The 20553-nt window shown below is 29.7% G+C and overlaps 2 protein-coding genes across 2 annotated transcripts; both read right to left on the reverse strand.

The window, feature by feature from the left end:
- Positions 1 to 6893: 6893 nt before the first annotated feature.
- Positions 6894 to 12639, reverse strand: LOC130973295 (probable pectin methyltransferase QUA3). The gene is made up of 7 exons (XM_057897757.1): positions 12029 to 12639; positions 11131 to 11334; positions 10834 to 11044; positions 10487 to 10748; positions 9939 to 10313; positions 9578 to 9673; positions 6894 to 7418 (listed from the first exon to the last, which is right to left on the reverse strand). Exons 1-7 carry the CDS (start codon positions 12476 to 12478, stop codon positions 7211 to 7213), a joined length of 1806 nt encoding a protein of 601 aa, XP_057753740.1. The 5' UTR covers positions 12479 to 12639; the 3' UTR covers positions 6894 to 7210.
- Positions 12640 to 15096: 2457 nt separating this feature from the next.
- On the reverse strand, positions 15097 to 20271 carry LOC130976260 (COP9 signalosome complex subunit 1-like). The gene is made up of 6 exons (XM_057901075.1): positions 19722 to 20271; positions 19256 to 19576; positions 18126 to 18242; positions 17959 to 18044; positions 15780 to 16014; positions 15097 to 15429 (listed from the first exon to the last, which is right to left on the reverse strand). Exons 1-6 carry the CDS (start codon positions 20133 to 20135, stop codon positions 15250 to 15252), a joined length of 1353 nt encoding a protein of 450 aa, XP_057757058.1. The 5' UTR covers positions 20136 to 20271; the 3' UTR covers positions 15097 to 15249.
- Between the last annotated feature and the right edge of the window lie 282 nt (positions 20272 to 20553).

The following is a 20553-nucleotide window of genomic DNA, read 5'->3' on the forward strand; positions in this document are numbered from 1 at the left end:
TATAATTATTTATATGTTTTTGTCTATTAATTACTTTAAACTTTTAAAAGAAATGATATGATAAAAAAAATCTAGATATATAAGGGTAACTAGTTTTGTATCCATTTTTATTGTTATTTCTACTAATAAATTGTTAATATTATTTGCCATGTACTATCATTAATGTTTATTTCTATAAATTTATAGTGTTCTACTTTGTGATTTCAACATAGTTTGATTTCTTAATATGTATCATGTTGCAACTATTATTAGCTAGAGATATAATTATTTATATTGTTTTTATGATTAGTTTAATCTTTAAAAAAAAACTAATATTATATATGGTATCAAAATTTTATATCTAAAAGATTTAGAGTTTAGTTATTAGTGAACTTGAAAAAAAATATAAAATTAAATAAAAGTATATACAAAAATTTAAATAAATTTTAAAAAAAATTATTTAAAAATGTAATTATTCATATTGTCTTTATCAATCCATTTAAACTTTTAAAAGAAATTATAACATATCAATTATTTATTAATTAGTATGCTTATGCGCCGTTATGACTACGGTGCATAATAAAGACTTGGTGGAATTCTATAATAATATATTCTGTTTCTATTAATAAACATTTGTAAGGTAATCAATTAATGCATATCCACCAGGATATCATGTTAATTAAGAGACGATAAATAAAATTAAATTAAACTTTAATTGATAATATTGTCTCTTATTGAACCAAACAAAATTTGACAGTTAATTGGAACATATCTAAAAAGGATGTGAATTTTAGTTTTTTTTTTCTTTTGTCTCTTTGAGAATTCATTGTTTAGACCTAATTAGATACCTTTGTAGGTGGATATTAAAAAAATAATAAAATTGAATCAAAATCCGGTAAAATAATAATATTTTTTAAAATTTTTTTAAAATTTAATTTTAATAGACTGTTAATCAAACAAATTTGATAAATATATTTAATTATATCATATCATACTAGCAAACATTATAAAAAGACACTAAATTGTGAGAGTTTTTTTTTTTGTCAGCTTTTGACATCTCAAAAATTATTCCGTCGGTTTAAAAATATAATGTAATTATGTGTTCTACTATTTAATTGTGGTAGTTTTTATTTTTGTAATTAGCGGCGATTTTTTTATTTTGCGACAGTATAAAACCGTCGCAATTTGGTAAGTCAAAATTAAAAAAAATGCCATAATTTGAAATCTCCATAAATCAGTCATCCAATATTAAAAAGAAAGAAACCACATCAAACTCAAACATACATTATATCAAACAAGTTAATCAAATACTCAATTTCAAAACAATCTTTTACTTTGTCATTCTCACAAAATTAGTCGCAACATTTACATTAAGATCAACAAATTAATGAAAAAATGAAACTAATTTAATCAAATATAATATAGGATTTTCAATTTGATTGTCAATAAGAGTTCACAAAGAAATTAAAATAGAAAGTCATTAAAGCGCTTTGTAATTGAAAGGTCGTCGTTACATACACAGCCAAAATATATTGAAAACATATTTAATAGAAACTAAATTTTAATTAGCAATAGAGTTGGAATACATACCTAAAGGATCATGTTATACTGTGAAGGAACAACTGCAATTCATTTCAGATTGCTCCATAAAGAACTATTTTTTTATATTGATAGTATAAATGAGCATTTAAAAAAATAAATATAATTAAAAATTTGTGTAAAATATATTTTACACTGTCAACATCACTCTCTTTTTAATAACAGAGCAGCATTTATATTAAAAGTAAAAACACAATTCATAAAACGTTCTACGACCATTTTACAATTTCTTGTTGATCAAATTGAAAGTAGTAACAACAAATCCAAATTTTTTTTCCGGCTTTTCCTAATAATATATAGAATGTTTGTGGTTCAAGTATTACTTTGTTATAAACATTTCATTCCCATGGGAATCAAAGACACCCAAGAGGAATGTGAAAATTAAAATAATGGTATTTTGATTCCCTGAAATCAAACTTGTTTAGGAATAACTTTTTAAACTTTGAACCAAACATGAAAATATGATATTTTCATCTTAAAATTTCTAGAAATTATTTATAATTTCTCCAACATAATCACTTCGAGAAAGACTTTACCTAGATTTTCATATTATCCAAAAAAAACTAACAGATTAACATCTTTTTTTTTTTTTGTCTAAAGGATCTGTCATATTAGAAAGTTAATATATTTAAATTATGTCTGATTAAATGAACTGTTATAATGAAGATAAACAAGTTTAAAATGACAAACATTTATAACAAATGAAGTAATATTTTTAGGTAGGATTTTTATTTTTTCAATAGTCATCTAATATTTTTAGGTAGGATTTTATTTCATTCACTAGTGAATATATGCATGACAAGCCACACATTAAATAAGTGGTATATATGGGTGAGGTGTCATCCAAAAAAAAATTTTCAATAAATTTTAAATTTATATTAGGAAAAGGGAGACATGAGAATGTGTATTAACCAAAAAGAAAAACAAATGAAAAGGTGCATAAAAAATTTTTCATAGAAATTTAAAATTTTAATTTAATAAAAAACCAGTTAAGGAATGAAATAAAATTTTTAAAGAGTTAAAATTATGATAAAAATACGAAATAAAAATTTAAATATATATGTTATTTTTCTAAAATATAAAAAAGATAAAAATTTTCAAAACTTTATTTGAAAATTAGGAGGATGAATTTATGAGTTATTGTCATCTACATGTGATTTCATCATGCCATGCTTCTCTTGAAAATATCACATTTTACTTAATTTTAAATTTTTTATATTTATTAAAAATCCAAAACATTTAACTATCAACTTAAATTAGATTTAATTAAAATTTTAATATTATAATAATTAAATGTTAGATAATAACTAAAATATGTAGGTTGGTAAATGACAAAGTAATGCAAATATTAAAAAAAAAATAAATTTAAGGTGATACTAAATATGTATTAAATATTTTAAATATTATAACGTTATTATATTTAGCCATATGTTTACAGAGTCTATTTTTAATTTGTAAGGCACCGAGATAGCTACAATCACGGAGCGAAAGAAAGAAGTTCTCCATCAATATAGTTGAATAATCGATTATATCAAGATTGAATTAAATAGTAGTCAAATGTTCAGTCATTCACATTGTATCACTGTTCCAATTTTGAGAAGAATCTAATTAAATTTATTTCAAAAAACTTATTTAAGTCAACTACATCTTATCCATGCTATACTTATTTTTTTTTTGGGTGGAGGATACTTTTTTGTTTTTAAAATTTAATAAAAATTTTAAAAATATTTTTAAATTTTATTTTATTTTAAAAATTTTTTATTTGTATTAAATATATTTTTTATGGCTAATTTTTTAAAATATTTAAAACTAATTTAACAATAATTTCATAAGAATAATTTTTAACATTAGTAAATTAAGCATAATTTTCATGCATTATTGTTAGATTGATCTTAAATTTTTTAAAAATTTAGTTGTCGAAAATATATTTAATGTAAATGAAAAACTTTTGGGATAATATTAAAATAAAATAAAATTTAAAATTATTTTTAAAATTTCTGTCAAATTTTAGGAATAAAAAATATATTTTATTTTTTTATTTATTTTGTATTTTTGTTAATACTTATTAGTATCGCTTTATTATTATACTGGGCTTTCAAGTGTGTGTCGATCGCTTTTTTTTCTTCTTCTCTTTTTTGACTTCTCATGCAATTTAATACCTACGTTCTTATTTAATTTTTGGCGGTATGAATGGTACTATGTCAGCTTTTAATTGCAATGTTTTTTTTTTTTTCGGTGAGGCTTTTAATTGCAATGTTATAACTTTTAAGTAGAGAAAGTTAACTCAAACTTTATACTTTATAGTACTTGAATTGTATGTAACTTGTGAAATTCTTAAATACATCATTAAAAAATATTAAAGGAGAAAGAAAGTATAATAAAATAAAAAAATAGTTAACATGTATCTTGAAAAGATATATTAAAATTGTTATTAGCAAAATTTTTTATTTTAATAAATATACAATAAATATATTGTAAATTTAATCGACAACTTATCAAGTGCTCTTAAAGTATATATTAGCTAAATCGAAAATAAAATACTGTAGCAAATAAGAGTTTTGTATATTATAAAGACAAAAATTCTCTATTAGATAAAATAATTTTAATTACCAATGCATAAAAATAATTTATGATTGAACGTAATATTTGTAACATTTATAATGTGTACGTATAGTGTGTTGATTGCAGTCAACAATATAATATAATTAATATATAAATAATAATGAATATTGAATGGCATTGAAAAGAAAAGGCTCCACCTGATGATGAGTGATGAAGTATTCTGCCACTCTCATCACCTCTTCAATGCAAAGTGATGCTTATGGTTATGGATGTTACTGAATGTCTCAGCTACCTCTCATTCATTTATTCATTTCATTTCATCCACATTTCACAATGAATGAAGAGGGAACCATGTTTATTGCACTCTCTTATGCTATGTTAACTTTCACTTTATTATCGTTGAATTTTAAAAAGAGAGATTGAAATTCATGATACTTGTTTAAACAGATCAGTACTAGATCAATTAAGTTGGTTAATATAAAAATACTTATTGTTCACAATTAGATTGAGTTAGATATTATATTTATAGAAATATAAATTTTTTAAGATTTTTTTATAATTTAAATTTCGAGTTAAGTACTCAAACATAATCTATTTTGATTAAATTACTAGATCAATAATTTTTTTTATTAAATTTTAGATATATAATTAAAAATGACAACATAAAATAACAGAAACAGAAAACAGTCCTTCACTCGTTCACTCTTCAATAATTTACTCTATACCCTAAAATTTAATTTCTTCCTATCTCCATTCTCTTATCATCATAGAAAAATATCCCTCTATATCCCTATTTTCCACGGATGTTAGATTATTTAGTTTAATAAGATTACAATAATTTTAATATAAATAAAATAAAATAAAATAAATTTATATCTGTCAATGTCAATTATATCATATAATATAAAAGTATTCAATATCACAAATGCTAATTAAAGTATACAATATAATTATAAAAATAAAAAATTATATATGTTGAACAGCTTATGTTTGAAATGCTTTCTAATCTTTAGATATTAGTATATTTATCATAGCCCTCCTTTTCTTTTTATTAATTATTTATAATCCTTTTGTTTTACTACTTCCGTTTAATTAATATATGTATATTATTACGATAGTAATAATTCATTTAATGCAACACAAACAAACCACTTGAATTTGCAATCATTTATTTGCAGTATTATTAAGTTGGGTGAATATGAAGATGATAATAAATATTTTTTGGTACTAACTTCAAAATCCGTACTACTTCTACTACAGACTATTAATAAAATGGCAGTTCTCAACACCCCTCCCTCTTTATTCTTCATGATTTTCTTTTTGAAAAATATGTCTATAAAAATTTATTATTATTCGTCATTAATTAATTATTAATATTTAAAAATATAAAATAAAATATATTGTTAAATTACTAAATTAAAAGAATTAAACTAAAAAAATTGAAGTGATAGTTAAGTAATACTAAAAATTAATAAATTATGATAGTCCCTAATATTTTTTCTCCTTTTTATAATCCTCTTTGCTAGATTTCTTTATTTAAGTTTAATTGGATCATGTAGTTGTTCATTCATTCCTTACCAAAAAAATATCCATCTATATAGCAGTTCTACAAGTGATTTCTTTTTCCCTGGATAAAACAGCTGAATTTTATTATGAAAGGTTCAAGTCTTCAAGACTTCAAGTGCTGTATGCTATACAGTGATCAGGGATGTTTCTAACCTAACAATGCAACACTGATTCTTCAGACTGGGTTCATATTAGCTGTTTTTCTTTTTTCTTTTTTTTTTTAGTTGAGTTTTCTTTTTTTTCTTTGACAACGTTCATATTGAGCTTTGAAGTAACGAAATAACGAATTATGCACTAATTTGGTTTTTTGGATTACCACTATTGGGTCTCCTTACAAATTGTCCAACTTGATATTGTTTCTTATATTTTGACAACTTAGGCCCATATACATAAGCTTTGCAGAAACAACCTATTGGACCCAGCTAATGGTATACCATAGTCTAAACTCTAAATAGTAAAATCTTACTGCAGCGAAGGCTTACACCAAGTGCACCAAGTGGCAATGACATTGCCTAGAAAACCTCAAAGTGTGGGTATGTGAGCAGTGAAGTGACCAAAAAAAAAAAAAAAAAAGTAAACCTTGATAACTTGAGTCTGAGACTGAAATATTAAAATACTAAAATTTTAATAATATTTTTGTTTAAAAATATTTTTATTTAATTTTTTAAATTTTAAGTTTATCTTTTGATTTTTATATTTATCTTAAAACAAATATAATATTAAAACATAATTTAGTATTATACACTAAATACAATATAAAAACTTAATTTAGTATTTGTCTCTTAATTTTTATCTCTGAATCTTAGCCTCCACTTATTGAACTAGTATAGTAATACACATGTTGACCCAATAACAATTTAAAGGTTTTTAATTAATCTACATTTCCCTGTCCAAACAGAAAAGTTCGGTTCATAGTACATTATATTACTCTTGTCCCATTACAATTCCTTATTTTCGAAGATCTAATTTCCTAGATAAATACACATCTCTTGTTCATGCAACTTGACCATGCTAATGAATTGCATTCTTCAAAATATATTATATATAAGCTTAAATAAGTTTTTGGTTTCTAATTTTTTTCGTTTGGTTTTAGTATAATAAAATTTAAAATATTTTTGATTTAGTTTCTGCAAAAATAGCAGAAATAGCAAAAGGTGAAGCAAAACGAAATCAATTTTGGTTGTGATTCTTCTTTAATAATAAGCAATGATTAACAGCTTCGAATTACATTTCATCCCTGAAGCCAAGAGGAAACACAAATAACATTGGCGTGTGCTCTTCACATAAAACTGCACAACGGTGTTCATATCTTTAATCAACATTCAAATCCTATCATTACTATCTTCTTTGTATGAAAATATTGAACAGGTAGGAAGGAAAAACTGCCCCCTTTTGACGCACAGAGAAGATATATTGGACATCCCCGCCACTCAATGCCAACAGAGCAGAACAGAGAGAAGGGAACTTTACCTAAATTACATAGCTGTGTTAGTGGTAATGACAATTATTGTTTCCAGAAGGTCTTTGTTGCAACTAGAATCTTTTCTTGAGCATGTGATTCGGGCTCTTTATCGTATATGGTAGCCTTCCACCTCACTGCCTCGGAAACACGAGCAACTTTCTCTATTACTTCAGGGGTATCCCTCACCACAACAGTTCCCTCCGGCCGCAAAATTCGGTCCATTTCGACCATCAAATCAACAAGACTACATCTGCAATAGAGTCATGAAACAATAGGAATGAGCTTATTACTTATGTCAGACAATTGTTTAAATGCATGTTGGGACACATTATCATATGAAAGAAGAGAAAAAAAAAATCCAATATTCACGCAAAGCTCTACAAACTAATTATTCAAACAAATTTAACCATGTTCCAGAAGTAATTATTCAATTTTACATTAATCAGCTTTGAACTTTTGATATTTGAGTGGTAGGTTTGAGAGGCTTCCATTGATCATATATAGAATTAGGTTGTAGAGTAATAGCCCAAATAGGTCCCCAAAGAATTCATGATCCGACAGATTTGTCCCTAAGAAAATTTAACTAGAATTTTGGGTCTGACTTTCTTCGTTATACGCTAGATACGTCCCCAGCCCAGTGTGACTTAGTTAAGACTAACGGCGAAGTCTTACGTGTCTGTTAACTTGATGACGTGTTCAATTAAGAGAGATGTGTCAAGCGCAGACCAGTTTGGTCCCTGGTCCACATGACCAAAACAATGTCGTATCAGATGAGAATAGAACGACGTTGTTTCGAGGAGGACAATTTCATCCCCAGGTTGGATACCAGAGGCACGAAACATTGCCGTTTTAAAGGGGGGACCTATCTAACTGATAAAGTAGTTTTGGGGAGGGACCTATATGACTGAGAAAAGGTTACATTAGTCTAAATTCCATTCATAGACAATGTTTTGTGATTTTGAAAACACAAGTTGATGCATCCGGACCTGCTAGCATGCAAAATGCAAATCTTTCCTCTCATCTCATGTCACTCAAATTGAAAATCCTCCCTCTCATGTCACACAAAAAGTTCCAAATAATCTCAGTAAGCTAATTGCAAATGCCTTCATGTGTACATTTAGTTGAAAATTGTATAATCCAGTCCCATAACAATATAAAGACAATTTTATATTTCTATCAAGGAAGACAGGCTTAGCAACCATTTAGACGTCCAAAGAAGACAATAGTTAGGCCCAAGGTTTAGGGGAGTGTTGGTGCTGAGACAATGGCAGCGGCAAGCAGTGGCACAGCATTCAGAATGTTCAAATTCATTCCAACTCCCGGACTGAACCTCTTTAAGAAGAAATGATGCTTGCTTGAATTAGTATGAAACTTATTATGGAGGGGATAAGACCATGTTTTGTTATTGTGACGGAAACAAACCTCCACTTTTAATGTTTTTCTTCTTTCTACTTTAGGTTAGTGTGTCTTGAAGGAAATAGACCTTCTTTTGTTTGGTTTGTTTTATATTGCTACTAAGCTTAGCTACTTATTTGGATACAATATTTTGATACTCTGTTATGTTAGCATTTTTATATATGGTGAAACAACATATCTAGTTTGGATATACACTGTGTTTCTTTTATACTAATTCGCCACCATTGAATTCAATCATATTTAACTAGAATCAGCCATTGCAATACAATCATTTCTCAACCAGATAGGTTTCCCAAAAAAACACTTTTGTCAGTCAGATCGGCCCCAAAAATATTTTATCAGTCAGATGGGTCCCTCCTTTAAAACAGTTACGTTTCATGCCTTTGGCGTCCAACCTGGGGACGAAAATGTCCTCCTCGAAACGACGTCGTTCTGTTCTCATCTGATACAACGTCATTTTGACCATGTGGGCCAAGGACCAACTATCCTGCGCTTGACACATCTCTCTTAACCGGACACGTCATCAAGTTAACAGACATGTAAGACATCACCGTTAGCCTTAATCGGATCAAATGGGCTGGGGCCGTATCTAGCGTATAACGAAGAAAGTCAGGCCCAAAATCCTAATTAATTTTCTTAGGGGCAAATATGTCGGATCGTGAATTTTTTGAGGACCTATTTGGAGTATTACTCTTAGTTCTATTTAGATCAAGCATGCTAAGCTTCAATACAATAACACTAGTTAATATACGCTAACAAACATTTCTAACCAACTACAATAACCTTTCGATTTGGAAATTCAATCAAATTCTACTTATCCTTATAATGAACTAAATACCCCCCCCCCCCTCCCTCTCTCTCTCTTCAACAAAATAAAAGAACGAAAACAAAAATGAAAAAGAAAAGAAAGAGGAAAAAAATTCCAAAGGAAGGAAAGAAAAGAGTTCCCAATTCAATAGAGCAACAGCTATGCTGTTTTGTACATAAAAGTACCTGCTTTCGCCAGAAGTTGGATCTTTTATAAGCGAGCCAATGTTGGTAGCATGGAGAAGATCATAAGTACGAGGATACGTTGAAAAAGGTTCACACCTGTGTGCATAATCAGTACAGATTAGATGCAGAAAAATTCATCCATTACAACATCACATACAAGTTCAAATGAGTTAAATGAAATATTTTATAGAATATACTCTGAGCTTAACATCAAGTAAAAGTTCAAATAAGAGCTGACTGAGACATCCTCATGACAGCAAATGAAAAGGCAAACCACAAATATTGTGACTGAGACATCCTAAATATTCTGGACAATCCCTTTAAAACAGGATGCTTGAAACTCTCAGGAAAAAAAACTCACCAATCATGATATAGTCCAATAAGGCCTCTGTCATAGATCACATCAAGAGTTGACGGCTTATCAGCAGGAACTACATTCATTACCCACACGGGATCAGATATCAATGCTGCTGCAAAACCTCCAAATAGAGCATTCATGTCCATAACATTGCGCACAGCTGGAGTCCCCAACTTTATGTGTAGAGATTTTTTATAGTGCATAACTCTCCTTATCCACCTTTTATTGTCAGCCTCGTACAAATGAGCCTCATTTTTCATTACTGTGGACCTTGGAGGTAGAGAGTTAAGCCTCTCTGGCCACTTGGGAATCTGTCCAATAGCATATTCTCCTTTGACAGAAGATGTCCTTGTGACACACCTCTTCAATTTGAAGTACCTGTAAAATAAATAAAGCTTAATTTCACCCTTCAAAGTAATCAATGAGAGATCTACTAACAATAATGACATTCATCCAAGTGCTATACACCTATATCAATTTCGAAGTAGACAGAGGGAGTATCAAACATAATAAAATGAAAGATAATTCATAGTAGCTATACAGGAAATTACCAAGCTTGACTTGCATCATCTGAATCATCACATAATGCAAGACCAAAATCATTTTGGTGGGGGTGACACATTTTTCCTGCAGGCTTCTTCCAGATCGCAGTGTTACCATCTACAACTATCAGTTCATAGCACAATGCTCTTGCTACAGCCTGGAGATCAGACCATTCTTTATCTTGTTTAGCCCACTGAACAGGGGGGCCAGAAATGACCAAATATCCACCAGGACGAAGTAATCTATCCACTTCAATAAAATAGGTTGCATCTGCAAAGCATATTTTCTGCATTAGAGAAGCAGCAAGCCTTCAAGATTCAAATATATGGAAAGGTTAGTAGTGAAGATAACTCACTGTAGGCTGTAAAAGGGATCAAACAGCGAGAACAATGAACTAAGTCAAATCCAAATGCAGGGAATGGCAGTCGACGAGTGCCAAGCATGGCTACGAAGGCTGGTATTCCTCTCTCCAGAGCAAATTGTATCTGTGATTTATGTGAATCTCTTGGAGCAAAAGACATGGCTAACATATTTTGAGCTAGTAAATATCCTCCAAAACTAGCAACCTGTAAAAGCAAGATATATATTTCATGTTAAACAGCAATAAAGTCTTGTACGATCTCAGAAACAAAAATGGAAAACTAGCTCTTACCCCGCACCCCATATCAAGAGCAGTCCTCATAACACCATCACGTATCGGAATGTATTGAGCAAGCTTTTCAATATACTGCTCTGCTCCATCTGGAAACATTGTACCACCACCAGGGAATACAAAGTGTTGACCTTCACGCTTCATCCATCCCTGGTGACCTTTCCTGTCAGCAATTTTGTTGTGTGGCATGTTATCGTGCCATATCTGCAAATTTGGAAGGCGGATTGAAGCATGAGAAACAAAACTAGCTTTATTTATTTCACACTTTAAGAAAAACCACTTAATTCAACTATCTTTGATTTTCAAATGAATATATTATAACCCAAGTGAGCCTTTTATATTCCTAGGTAAAAAACATTTTTAAAAAAGAATTTAATTTTGATACACTGCCAATGTAAAACAGTTTTACATGTGCATCCAATATAACACCACCTTAGTAACAATAATTACATTTTACATTAACAGCATGAATAGTCATCCAAAGGAATAGATGTAATTAGACAACTGTGTAAAACGTTTTACTATAGTGTATCAAAATTAAACTCTTTAAAGAATATTAATGAATTCATCATAATAAAACATATGAACCCTACAAATTAGGGAGCTTTCTCTGTCCTAGTTACTCTAGAAACTACATAAGTTCAGTTCAACCGTCTAAATATCAGCAAGCATTTCGGTAATCATAACTCTAAGTCTCTAAATTAGATACATGCATCAAGTTCACTTCTATGGCTAAGTAGCCATGTAGCCTTAATCCTAATTTTCTAGTTCCAAACAGAAAGTATCTACGCGAAATTTTTACAAGGCTATATCATTTCGCAACACGGAATCAGCTACAAGCAAAATCAAGAACGCTGCACTAAAAATTAAACAAGCAGAGTTGAGAGCATAGAAGAACCTTATGCAAGCTCTCCGGCCAGTGAACCGGGATCCGGTACCCCTTGGGCGGCGGAATCAAGCAGAGAGGAGTATCAATATGGCGAGGGCAGTGTCGCTCTCTGTAGAAGTTCATCTCCCTACTCAGCAACCTGTTCACTCTCGGATCCTCGCAGGGCATGTGGTCTACCTCCTCCGCCGAGCACGCGTCAAGGAAGCCGCCTCCGCCACGTGGCTCCCCGTTCTCAATTGCCGAGACGAGGCGGAGGCGGTGTCGCGGGTCGGAGGAGCGGAGGAGGGTGTTGCGGCCCGATGCGGCGAGGGAGTCGCCGAAATGTGTGAAAGCCATGAGGAAGAATATGGCGACAAGGAAGAAGAAGAACAAGGTTATGAGGTCGAGAAGGCGCCATTGGCGAGGGTTGATTATGGCGGTAATGAAGTTGGTGCTGCTCCGTTTTGAAGATAGAGCCATGTTTTGAGATCGGAAGTTGGGGTTTTGAAGTGTGTATGTTAAGTGTTTGACGAAAAGTGTGTGTGAGATATTAGATTTGGATCTTCGTACTCACATTCTCATACACTGTAGGATCTCATAATGCTGCCATCACATGTAATGCGTCGTGTAATGTGAACCTGCGTTGCTTCATGGTATTGGTAACGATGTAAAGAATTTTATTCTTAAATCCCATTTTAAGTATTCAATTTAAAAATTAGTTATTTTAGTTATATCATAATACGCTGTTTTACATTGTAAGTTCATAAAAGAATTTAATTACAATTATTACATTAACGAAGTATTTGACTTCACCACTATTTATTATATGGATTATGCTACTTACATACTAAAATCAATAATTAAAATCAGTTATTAATATAATATATATATTAAAATATAAATATATATTACAAATAAATTAAATTATATATATATATTTATACATAAATATATTAGTAGCTAATTTTAATATTAATCTTAGTATACAAATAATATTTTTGTTATTCTGATATTAGCGAAATTGTGTTTTTAGATATAGATGTAATAAAAGTTAGGATAATTTACATAGAACTTGTTTGGAAATCAATTACCATGAGAAAAAAAAAATTATTTTATTTTTATTTAAAAATTTAATTTCATAATTTAGAATAGTTATAATATATTAATAGAATAGAATTTAAATTTAAAGAATGTGAGAATAAATTTAAAAATTATACCTTTTTTGGTCTGATTTATAAATTAAAAAAATGAAAATTTAAATCTTTAAAGGAATCTAAATCATTCATTTTTAGTTATTTTAAAATAAGAAAAAAAATTCAACTCTTACTGAATTTTATTCCTTACATTTCAAACAAGCTTATAAATAGTCACCAAAAAACAAGCTTATAAATAATTCAAATGCACTTCAATATTACATCAGTGTCATAAAATGAAAAAATGTTACATACATGTCTGATTTTTGTACATATTCTATATAAATTGAAGCTAGTTAATTTTATTTACACTAATTTTATGTAAATCGAATTAATTGAATTCGATTTAGTTAGAGTAGTAGTAAATTTAATCTACTAGATTCGATTTACTACTTATACAACTTAGTGATATTTATTGTTCTATTTTTTATTTTAAATTTATAAATTTATAAAAATGTAGATTTCTAGAATTTAAAGTAAAACACAAAAGTTGAATTTTTATTCTTATTCATTTTGATTTTTTGATATTTTATTTGAATTCAAATGGAATATTTCTTTTTTGATATTTATATTTTAATATTTTATATCAATAACCTATACAAGTAGTAAATTAAATCAATTAGATTTGATTTACTACTATTCTAGCTAAATCAAATTCAATTAATTCAATTTACATATATTAGTATACTAGTAGACTAGTAGTATAACGTAAATCAAATTAAATTAATTCGATTTACATAAATATATAAATAGAACAGACATATAATTAAATTGTGTTTAAGATATCTGCATAATTTTAAATTCTAAACGATTTATTAACGTGAAATACCTAAAATTTATATGTAAGTAAGTTTCATAACCTATGAATGCCATGTTCAATTCTATACTGTAATCGATTACAAACCATTCCCTATTATTTTCACAAGTAAAAAAATTTGTTATTCAACAATGTATAAGTTCGGATTCAACAAAAAAAATGTGTGAATATATATATATATATCGCATTTTTTTAACCTCAATTATTTTGTTAGTTTAACCAAAAATTATTGGATAATTTTCGGTGTTAAAATTTTATTGTTTTTGCCTTTACAATGGTTTACGAAGAATGAGATGTTTAACTCTAGAATCTTACTAAAGTAATATATAGAGTAAAAACCTAATCGAAACCTCGTAAAAAAAAAAAGAAATATTTCTATCCTCAACTTTTTTATTTTAGAACAATACAATTTTTCTATTAAAACATCTGTTAAATAATAACAAATTAATTTTACGAAAATTTTAAACTTTCACAAACTATTAATAAATTTATTTTAAAAATATTCTTTTATCGGTGATGGTTTAATAGAGAAAGACCATTATTAAAGATGATATTGCAGAAAGAAAAAATAATTATAGTACAAACTACAAAGACTTTAAAAAAAAAATATATTGAACAAGAAATGAAATGATATTTATGTTAATGATGATGATAATAGAGAAGATAATGATAATAATAACATATAATCACACAATAGAAATAATGAAGTAGAAATGATAACAATGAAAGTAAAGACGATAATAATAGTAGTGATCATAATTAGTTATATTATTAAAAAGACTTCTACGAGAGTTTAAAACTCTCATAAATTACAAATAAAATTTTCACAAAATTAATTTTAATTATTATTTAACAAATATTTTAACAGAAAAATCTTATTATTCTAAAATGAAAATGTTAATAACTGACCCAACCCCTTTTTTTTTTTGTAAGAACACCTTATCCTTCGTAAAAAAATGGATACAATCTGAGTTTGGTCTTTAGTATATATATACTCAGAAAGCTATTTAAATTTCAAATAATAACCTACTCACTCCCACCCCTCATCAGAACACTACAATCTCAACTTTGTCCAATAACCAAATCAAAAACTGAAAATGAAGATCTAGAGATAAACTTATTAAAAATATGAAGTATATACAAATCTAAGTTTGACTATTCTTGAATATAAATTCAACCCCTTGGTCCATTATTAACTGACCACTGCATACAACCATGGTTCTGTTACCATCAATTCACAATCATAGTTTCCTACTTAATGATCTAGCATTATAGTCATACTTGATAAGATTTGTTCTCAGCAACATGGACCTAACATCCCTATCAAATACCCTTCCTGTTTCAAGAACCCTTTGAAAGGTGGCATTCCTTTGATCTGCGTGCCTTGCATACAAAATTTTGTTGTGAGAATCAACTCGAGCCTGCAATGGAGCAATGTATATATCAGTTATGTTATAAATTGTAGGCTTTAATGTCTCAAATCATCTTCCAAAATCGCAGTAAAACAAAGGTTAACCGAATATGATACTAGCACGTTTGGCTAACGGGTAAAAATGAGGTGGAAATTTCCATAGACTAGTTTGATGTGTAAAAACAGGAGAGGAAAAACAACACGTGTCGAACTAATCCCCAATAAAATTTCTTTGATGTGTAAAAAGCGAGGATAAAACCATATGGAACTAATCCACAGAAACTTACACTGAATTTTTACCCCTCAACCAAACATTCACTTGAAGTTGAGGCTAATGAAGAAAGGATAAAAAAATTGCACCTGTATCTGATTATCAGTTATCAAAGCCACGAGTTCTTTTTCGAGCCCAGTAATAGTCGTCTTGAAAGCACTAGCCATCATTTGCAAATCAACAGACACAAATGGGAGTGTATACTGAATGAGAGCTTTGTGACGGATTTGATCATACAGTGTTTCAACGTGGTCATGCAAATGTATGTCAAGCAATAAATTCGCTTTCAGGTTTGCAAGGTACTCTAGGCATGATGCATAATGGCTGCAGAAAGAATGTGTAGATATCACTACTAACAGAGAAATAAGGAAGAAAAGAAAGCAAAACAATTTATTAAACCAAAAACAGAAAGAGCAAAACATCCATTCTAGATAATCAAATAAGTTAAATATTGCATGATGCAAATACAACATTCATCAATTAATTACACTAATATCAATTAGAAGAACTAGTGATCCCGGTAATACAATACAAATTCATCAATTTATTACCCCTGGTAAATATTATAGCGATCAAATCCCATATACCAAAATTGTATAATAGCAGTCTGCATTCATTCCAATCCAATCTCTTTTAGAACTTAGTTCATTTTCTCAGACAAATAGCTTAGCAACACATAAGAAAAGCCATAAGGCATATCTATTATATATTATTAATTTTACAACCAAAATATAACACATGTCACTCTCCCATTGCAATTAAAATCAAATCTTTTCCTCCAAAATTAAAGAGTTCTCCCCTGCTCTCCTTCTTCCTTCTCTATCTCTGTCATTCCTTCACTCAGTCTATCTCTTTTATATCATTATCAATGACTAATTACAAATTTTAAAATCAAAATATGCAACATGACATTCTTTAATTACATTCAAATTAAATTAAAATTAAAATTGAAATAGAAATTGAAATATAGCTATATTATATATTATATATTAATAACTAAAATGTGTCACATAACACTCTCTTATCAAAATTGAGAGGAAATATTTCTCACTCAAATTAATAAAATTCCTTCGTATATTCTCTTATCTACATCTCTCCCTTTTTCTATTTCTCTCTATCCTTCCCGCTTTATATATAATTTATATTTTATATTAATAATTTGACAAATCAAAACGTGTCACCAAATATTTTTTTATTACAATAAAAATAAAATTTTTTCTTTCAAAATTAGCAAACTCCCTCTCTCATTCTTCTTCTTTATCTTTCTCTCTCTTTTTTCTTATTTTTTCTACCTTTCTGTTCTTCAAAAAAATAAAATTAACAAAATAATATAACTCAAATAAAAAAATATTATTATTATATGCATATTTTTTTATTTAGTTTTAAATTTTTACTGCTTATCTTTCTAATTTATATTTTTCACTTATCTTCCGTCAAATATTTATTACATATAATTTGAAAAAAATACTAATGTTGTGATTAAAAGTTAGAATCAAGATTTAATTATTTAAAAAAAATACTTTGAATTAATTTTATAACTATCAATATAAATTTTTTATGCTAATATCTAATTATATTTCTATATATAGAGATAGAAAAAATATTATTTTTAAATAGCAAGCATAAAAATTACGATCCCACTAGGGAACCAACTAGGGGTAGCCAACTTAGAGCCAACTAATTGAAAAATAAGTCCATTACAAAAAAAACGCTACTATCCTAATTTTTTGAATTTCAAAACTAAAAATAAAAGCTATTTTTCAATTAGTTGGCTCTAAATTGGCTACACCCTAGACTTTTTCAAAAACAAATTATTTCTATTTGTGCGACAGACCTAACACCTAATCAAATGTAAAAGTATACACGTTAAATTCTTTCAAATTTTATATAACAAATGTTAAAATCAATTATTAGTAAAACGTTAAACTCTTTCACATGAAAATAATAACTAAAAATTTTATTATTTGATTTTTTCAATTGACGGAGATACTGATCTTGTTAGCCGACGGGGACTTTTGTCCCCTACAACTTTTTTATAATAGTTTGATTCTATAAATTTTGTGTGTCATAATCTATAATGTCAGGACAAAGCAAGCCGACGTAGTTTTAAAATATTTATATTCCTGTAATGTTATTACGGGTAAAAATACTAGTGTAACAATAATTTTACCAAATTGTGGGACTTCATAAATCAGGTTTCAATTCAACTAAACCCGGAAACTGTGTGACCACTCTAGTCTACAATGAAAAGAGAGAGCAATGACCTACCTTGAGTAAAAATCATTTATCAGTTCTCTTACTTCAGGCACTAACTCCAAGAAATTCCTAAAGTTGATATTGTCTATAACTTTGGCCTGCAAATACAAAATTAAAATCAGAAAGACAAACAATATTTCACAATCGTCATTTAAAAGCATATTCATAAGGGTACTTGCCTTCAACTCTGTCCGATCAAATGATGCAAGTGCACAAAGTCCTCCGTACGTTGCAACATCTTGAGGTGCAATTACTTCGTTGTAGTGACTCCCCAGTTCTGGAGCCGTTTCTAGAAACTGCATTTGTAATGAAGGCAATTTTGCCAGTTATATATAGGGTAAAAGATTTTCCTTCATCATTATTAAGATAATGGTTCATGAATATTGAATCCTTAGACTATTACATAGGGATTTCACATTTGATGCAATATCCATAGCATCCACACTGTAATTCGAGGCAGAAGTGAAGAGAAAGGTTATGAGTGAATATCAATTATCAACCATGGTAAAAATTGACATTCTTTTTTCAAAGATATATAAGAATGACAGCCAATATCATCCATTACATCCTTTCCGTGAATGTGTTTTTCATTTGCAGCTGCTTTGCATGAGGCATTTTCAACATGAGGTAACACCTCATTATTTTACCAAAATACTACCGTAAAGAAGCAACAGCAAAAACACCAACATATGATGTCATCAATAAGTGGCACTATCAATAAAATTCCAAAACCAAAAGAAAGTGAACTTTCACCATCCATATTGGAAAAGATTTTTCAAGCTCCAGAACAACAACTATTCTGACTCTCCTAATGCTCTCAATCCTCTGGGGCTCAATAAATTTCACCCACCTCAGCTTTTCAAGGGAATTCATGATAAATTGAGTCTAAACAGAAATAAATTGACCCTCTATTTGTTCATAACAGTCAACCGGTCAAATTTTTTATTTTGTGCATTTTGTTCCCCACGTACACCCCGAAATCCTTTTTGCACTCAATTCTAAATATCACATGATATGCTGAACTATGTGTTTTGTATCATGCAAAGCTTGGGTAAACCCTGCAGAAACATATTTAAAACATGGCTTTTGGGGATCTATTTAATTATCAGATTCCAGTATCTATAATATGAACAAATAGGGTAAATATCAATGCCACAAATCAAGGAGATCCTCATTGCCCCAATCTACCTTCGCAATTCATACAATTTCCATAGCTCTGAATAAATTATCAGCTTTCAATGAAAGAATAACTCCCATCACAAAAGCAATATTAAAATCACCAAGATAATCATTATCGCAACGAATTAACCTTTCGGGCTGCAAGCTTGTACTTCTTCGACACTAGATTCGCCAATCCTGCAGCACAACGCAGCTTTGCAGCTGTAATCTGATCAAGGGCCTCATGTGTCTGTTCTGCTTTGCTAACATAGCTGGCAACATGAGTAAACTGACCCATTTCAATGCTGACCAAAATAGCACTCATACACATATGAATAATATGCTTTGACGTAGTGCAATAATCTCTGGTTCGAACATAACTCTTAAAAGCTTCCCCCAATTGACCATGCGCATAATAAAAGTCTCCAAAATCATTGTACCCCATTCTTATGCTTTCTTTAATCAAGTTCGTCTGAAAAATTGAAAATGGGAAATTAAAGTAATAGATAAAGTGATAAAACAAAAGCCAGCTTTCATCCATAACGCTCTCAATTTAAACCTCCAAGATATCATAACTCACAAAATCGATTATTTCTAGAAGAACCGAATCCTCATACCCTATAAGCGTTGAGCTCGTTGTCGAGCTTCTCCTTCTTCTGCTCAGCCCTACGGTCCACGGTCTCACACCAAGCGACATCCATGGTGTAATCGGGTCCCAATCTCCCACCAATTTTGTTCACAACCTCCCTGAAGAGCTGCGTATTCTCTCCCTTCTTAATCTCATCGAAAGCCATGCGGAGGGCCTCCAACTGCATCGCCGAGTTGTCGCCGCCGCAGTGGTCGGCGATGAAGAGGAGGCGGGCGATCTTAGTGCGGCCGGAGTAGAGGCTGGCGTATGCCTCGATGTCGAACTGGTCGCCGCTGATGATCAGACGCCGGCTTCGCTTCTCTCCACCACCACCTTCGGGGGAGCCGCCGTTGGCGTAGATTTCGTCGATCATGGGATTGGATGATTCGTCGTCGGCATCCATGTAGACAGTGAAGAGGGATAGAAAGGAGAAAAAGTGGAAAACCCTAAATGGGGAAGATGGGATTTGGGAATTAGGGATTTTGAGGTTTCGGGCTTTAACTCTTTCAGTGATGACTGATAAGAGTGGCAGTGTTAGTGTATGTACTATGTAGTTATGCTCTGTATGCTTCAGTCTTCATGTTAGTTTTACTTTTACTTTTACTCCCCATAGGTTACTTTTTGGAGTTAATTTTTTGAATATTGGATAAGAATTGGTATATTCCTTTAATATTGAAAGTTACGGTGTTTTATAAAATTTTAGAAGTTATAAAATTTGTACGAATCAGATCAATTTTTTTATTTTATAAAAATAATACACAGACTACATATTTTATAATATTTTAATATTAAATTTTATAATATACAGACGGCATATTGTA

The sequence above is a fragment of the Arachis stenosperma genome, chromosome 4 (genome assembly GCF_014773155.1).
Source record: "Arachis stenosperma cultivar V10309 chromosome 4, arast.V10309.gnm1.PFL2, whole genome shotgun sequence".
Lineage (NCBI taxonomy): Eukaryota > Viridiplantae > Streptophyta > Magnoliopsida > Fabales > Fabaceae > Arachis > Arachis stenosperma.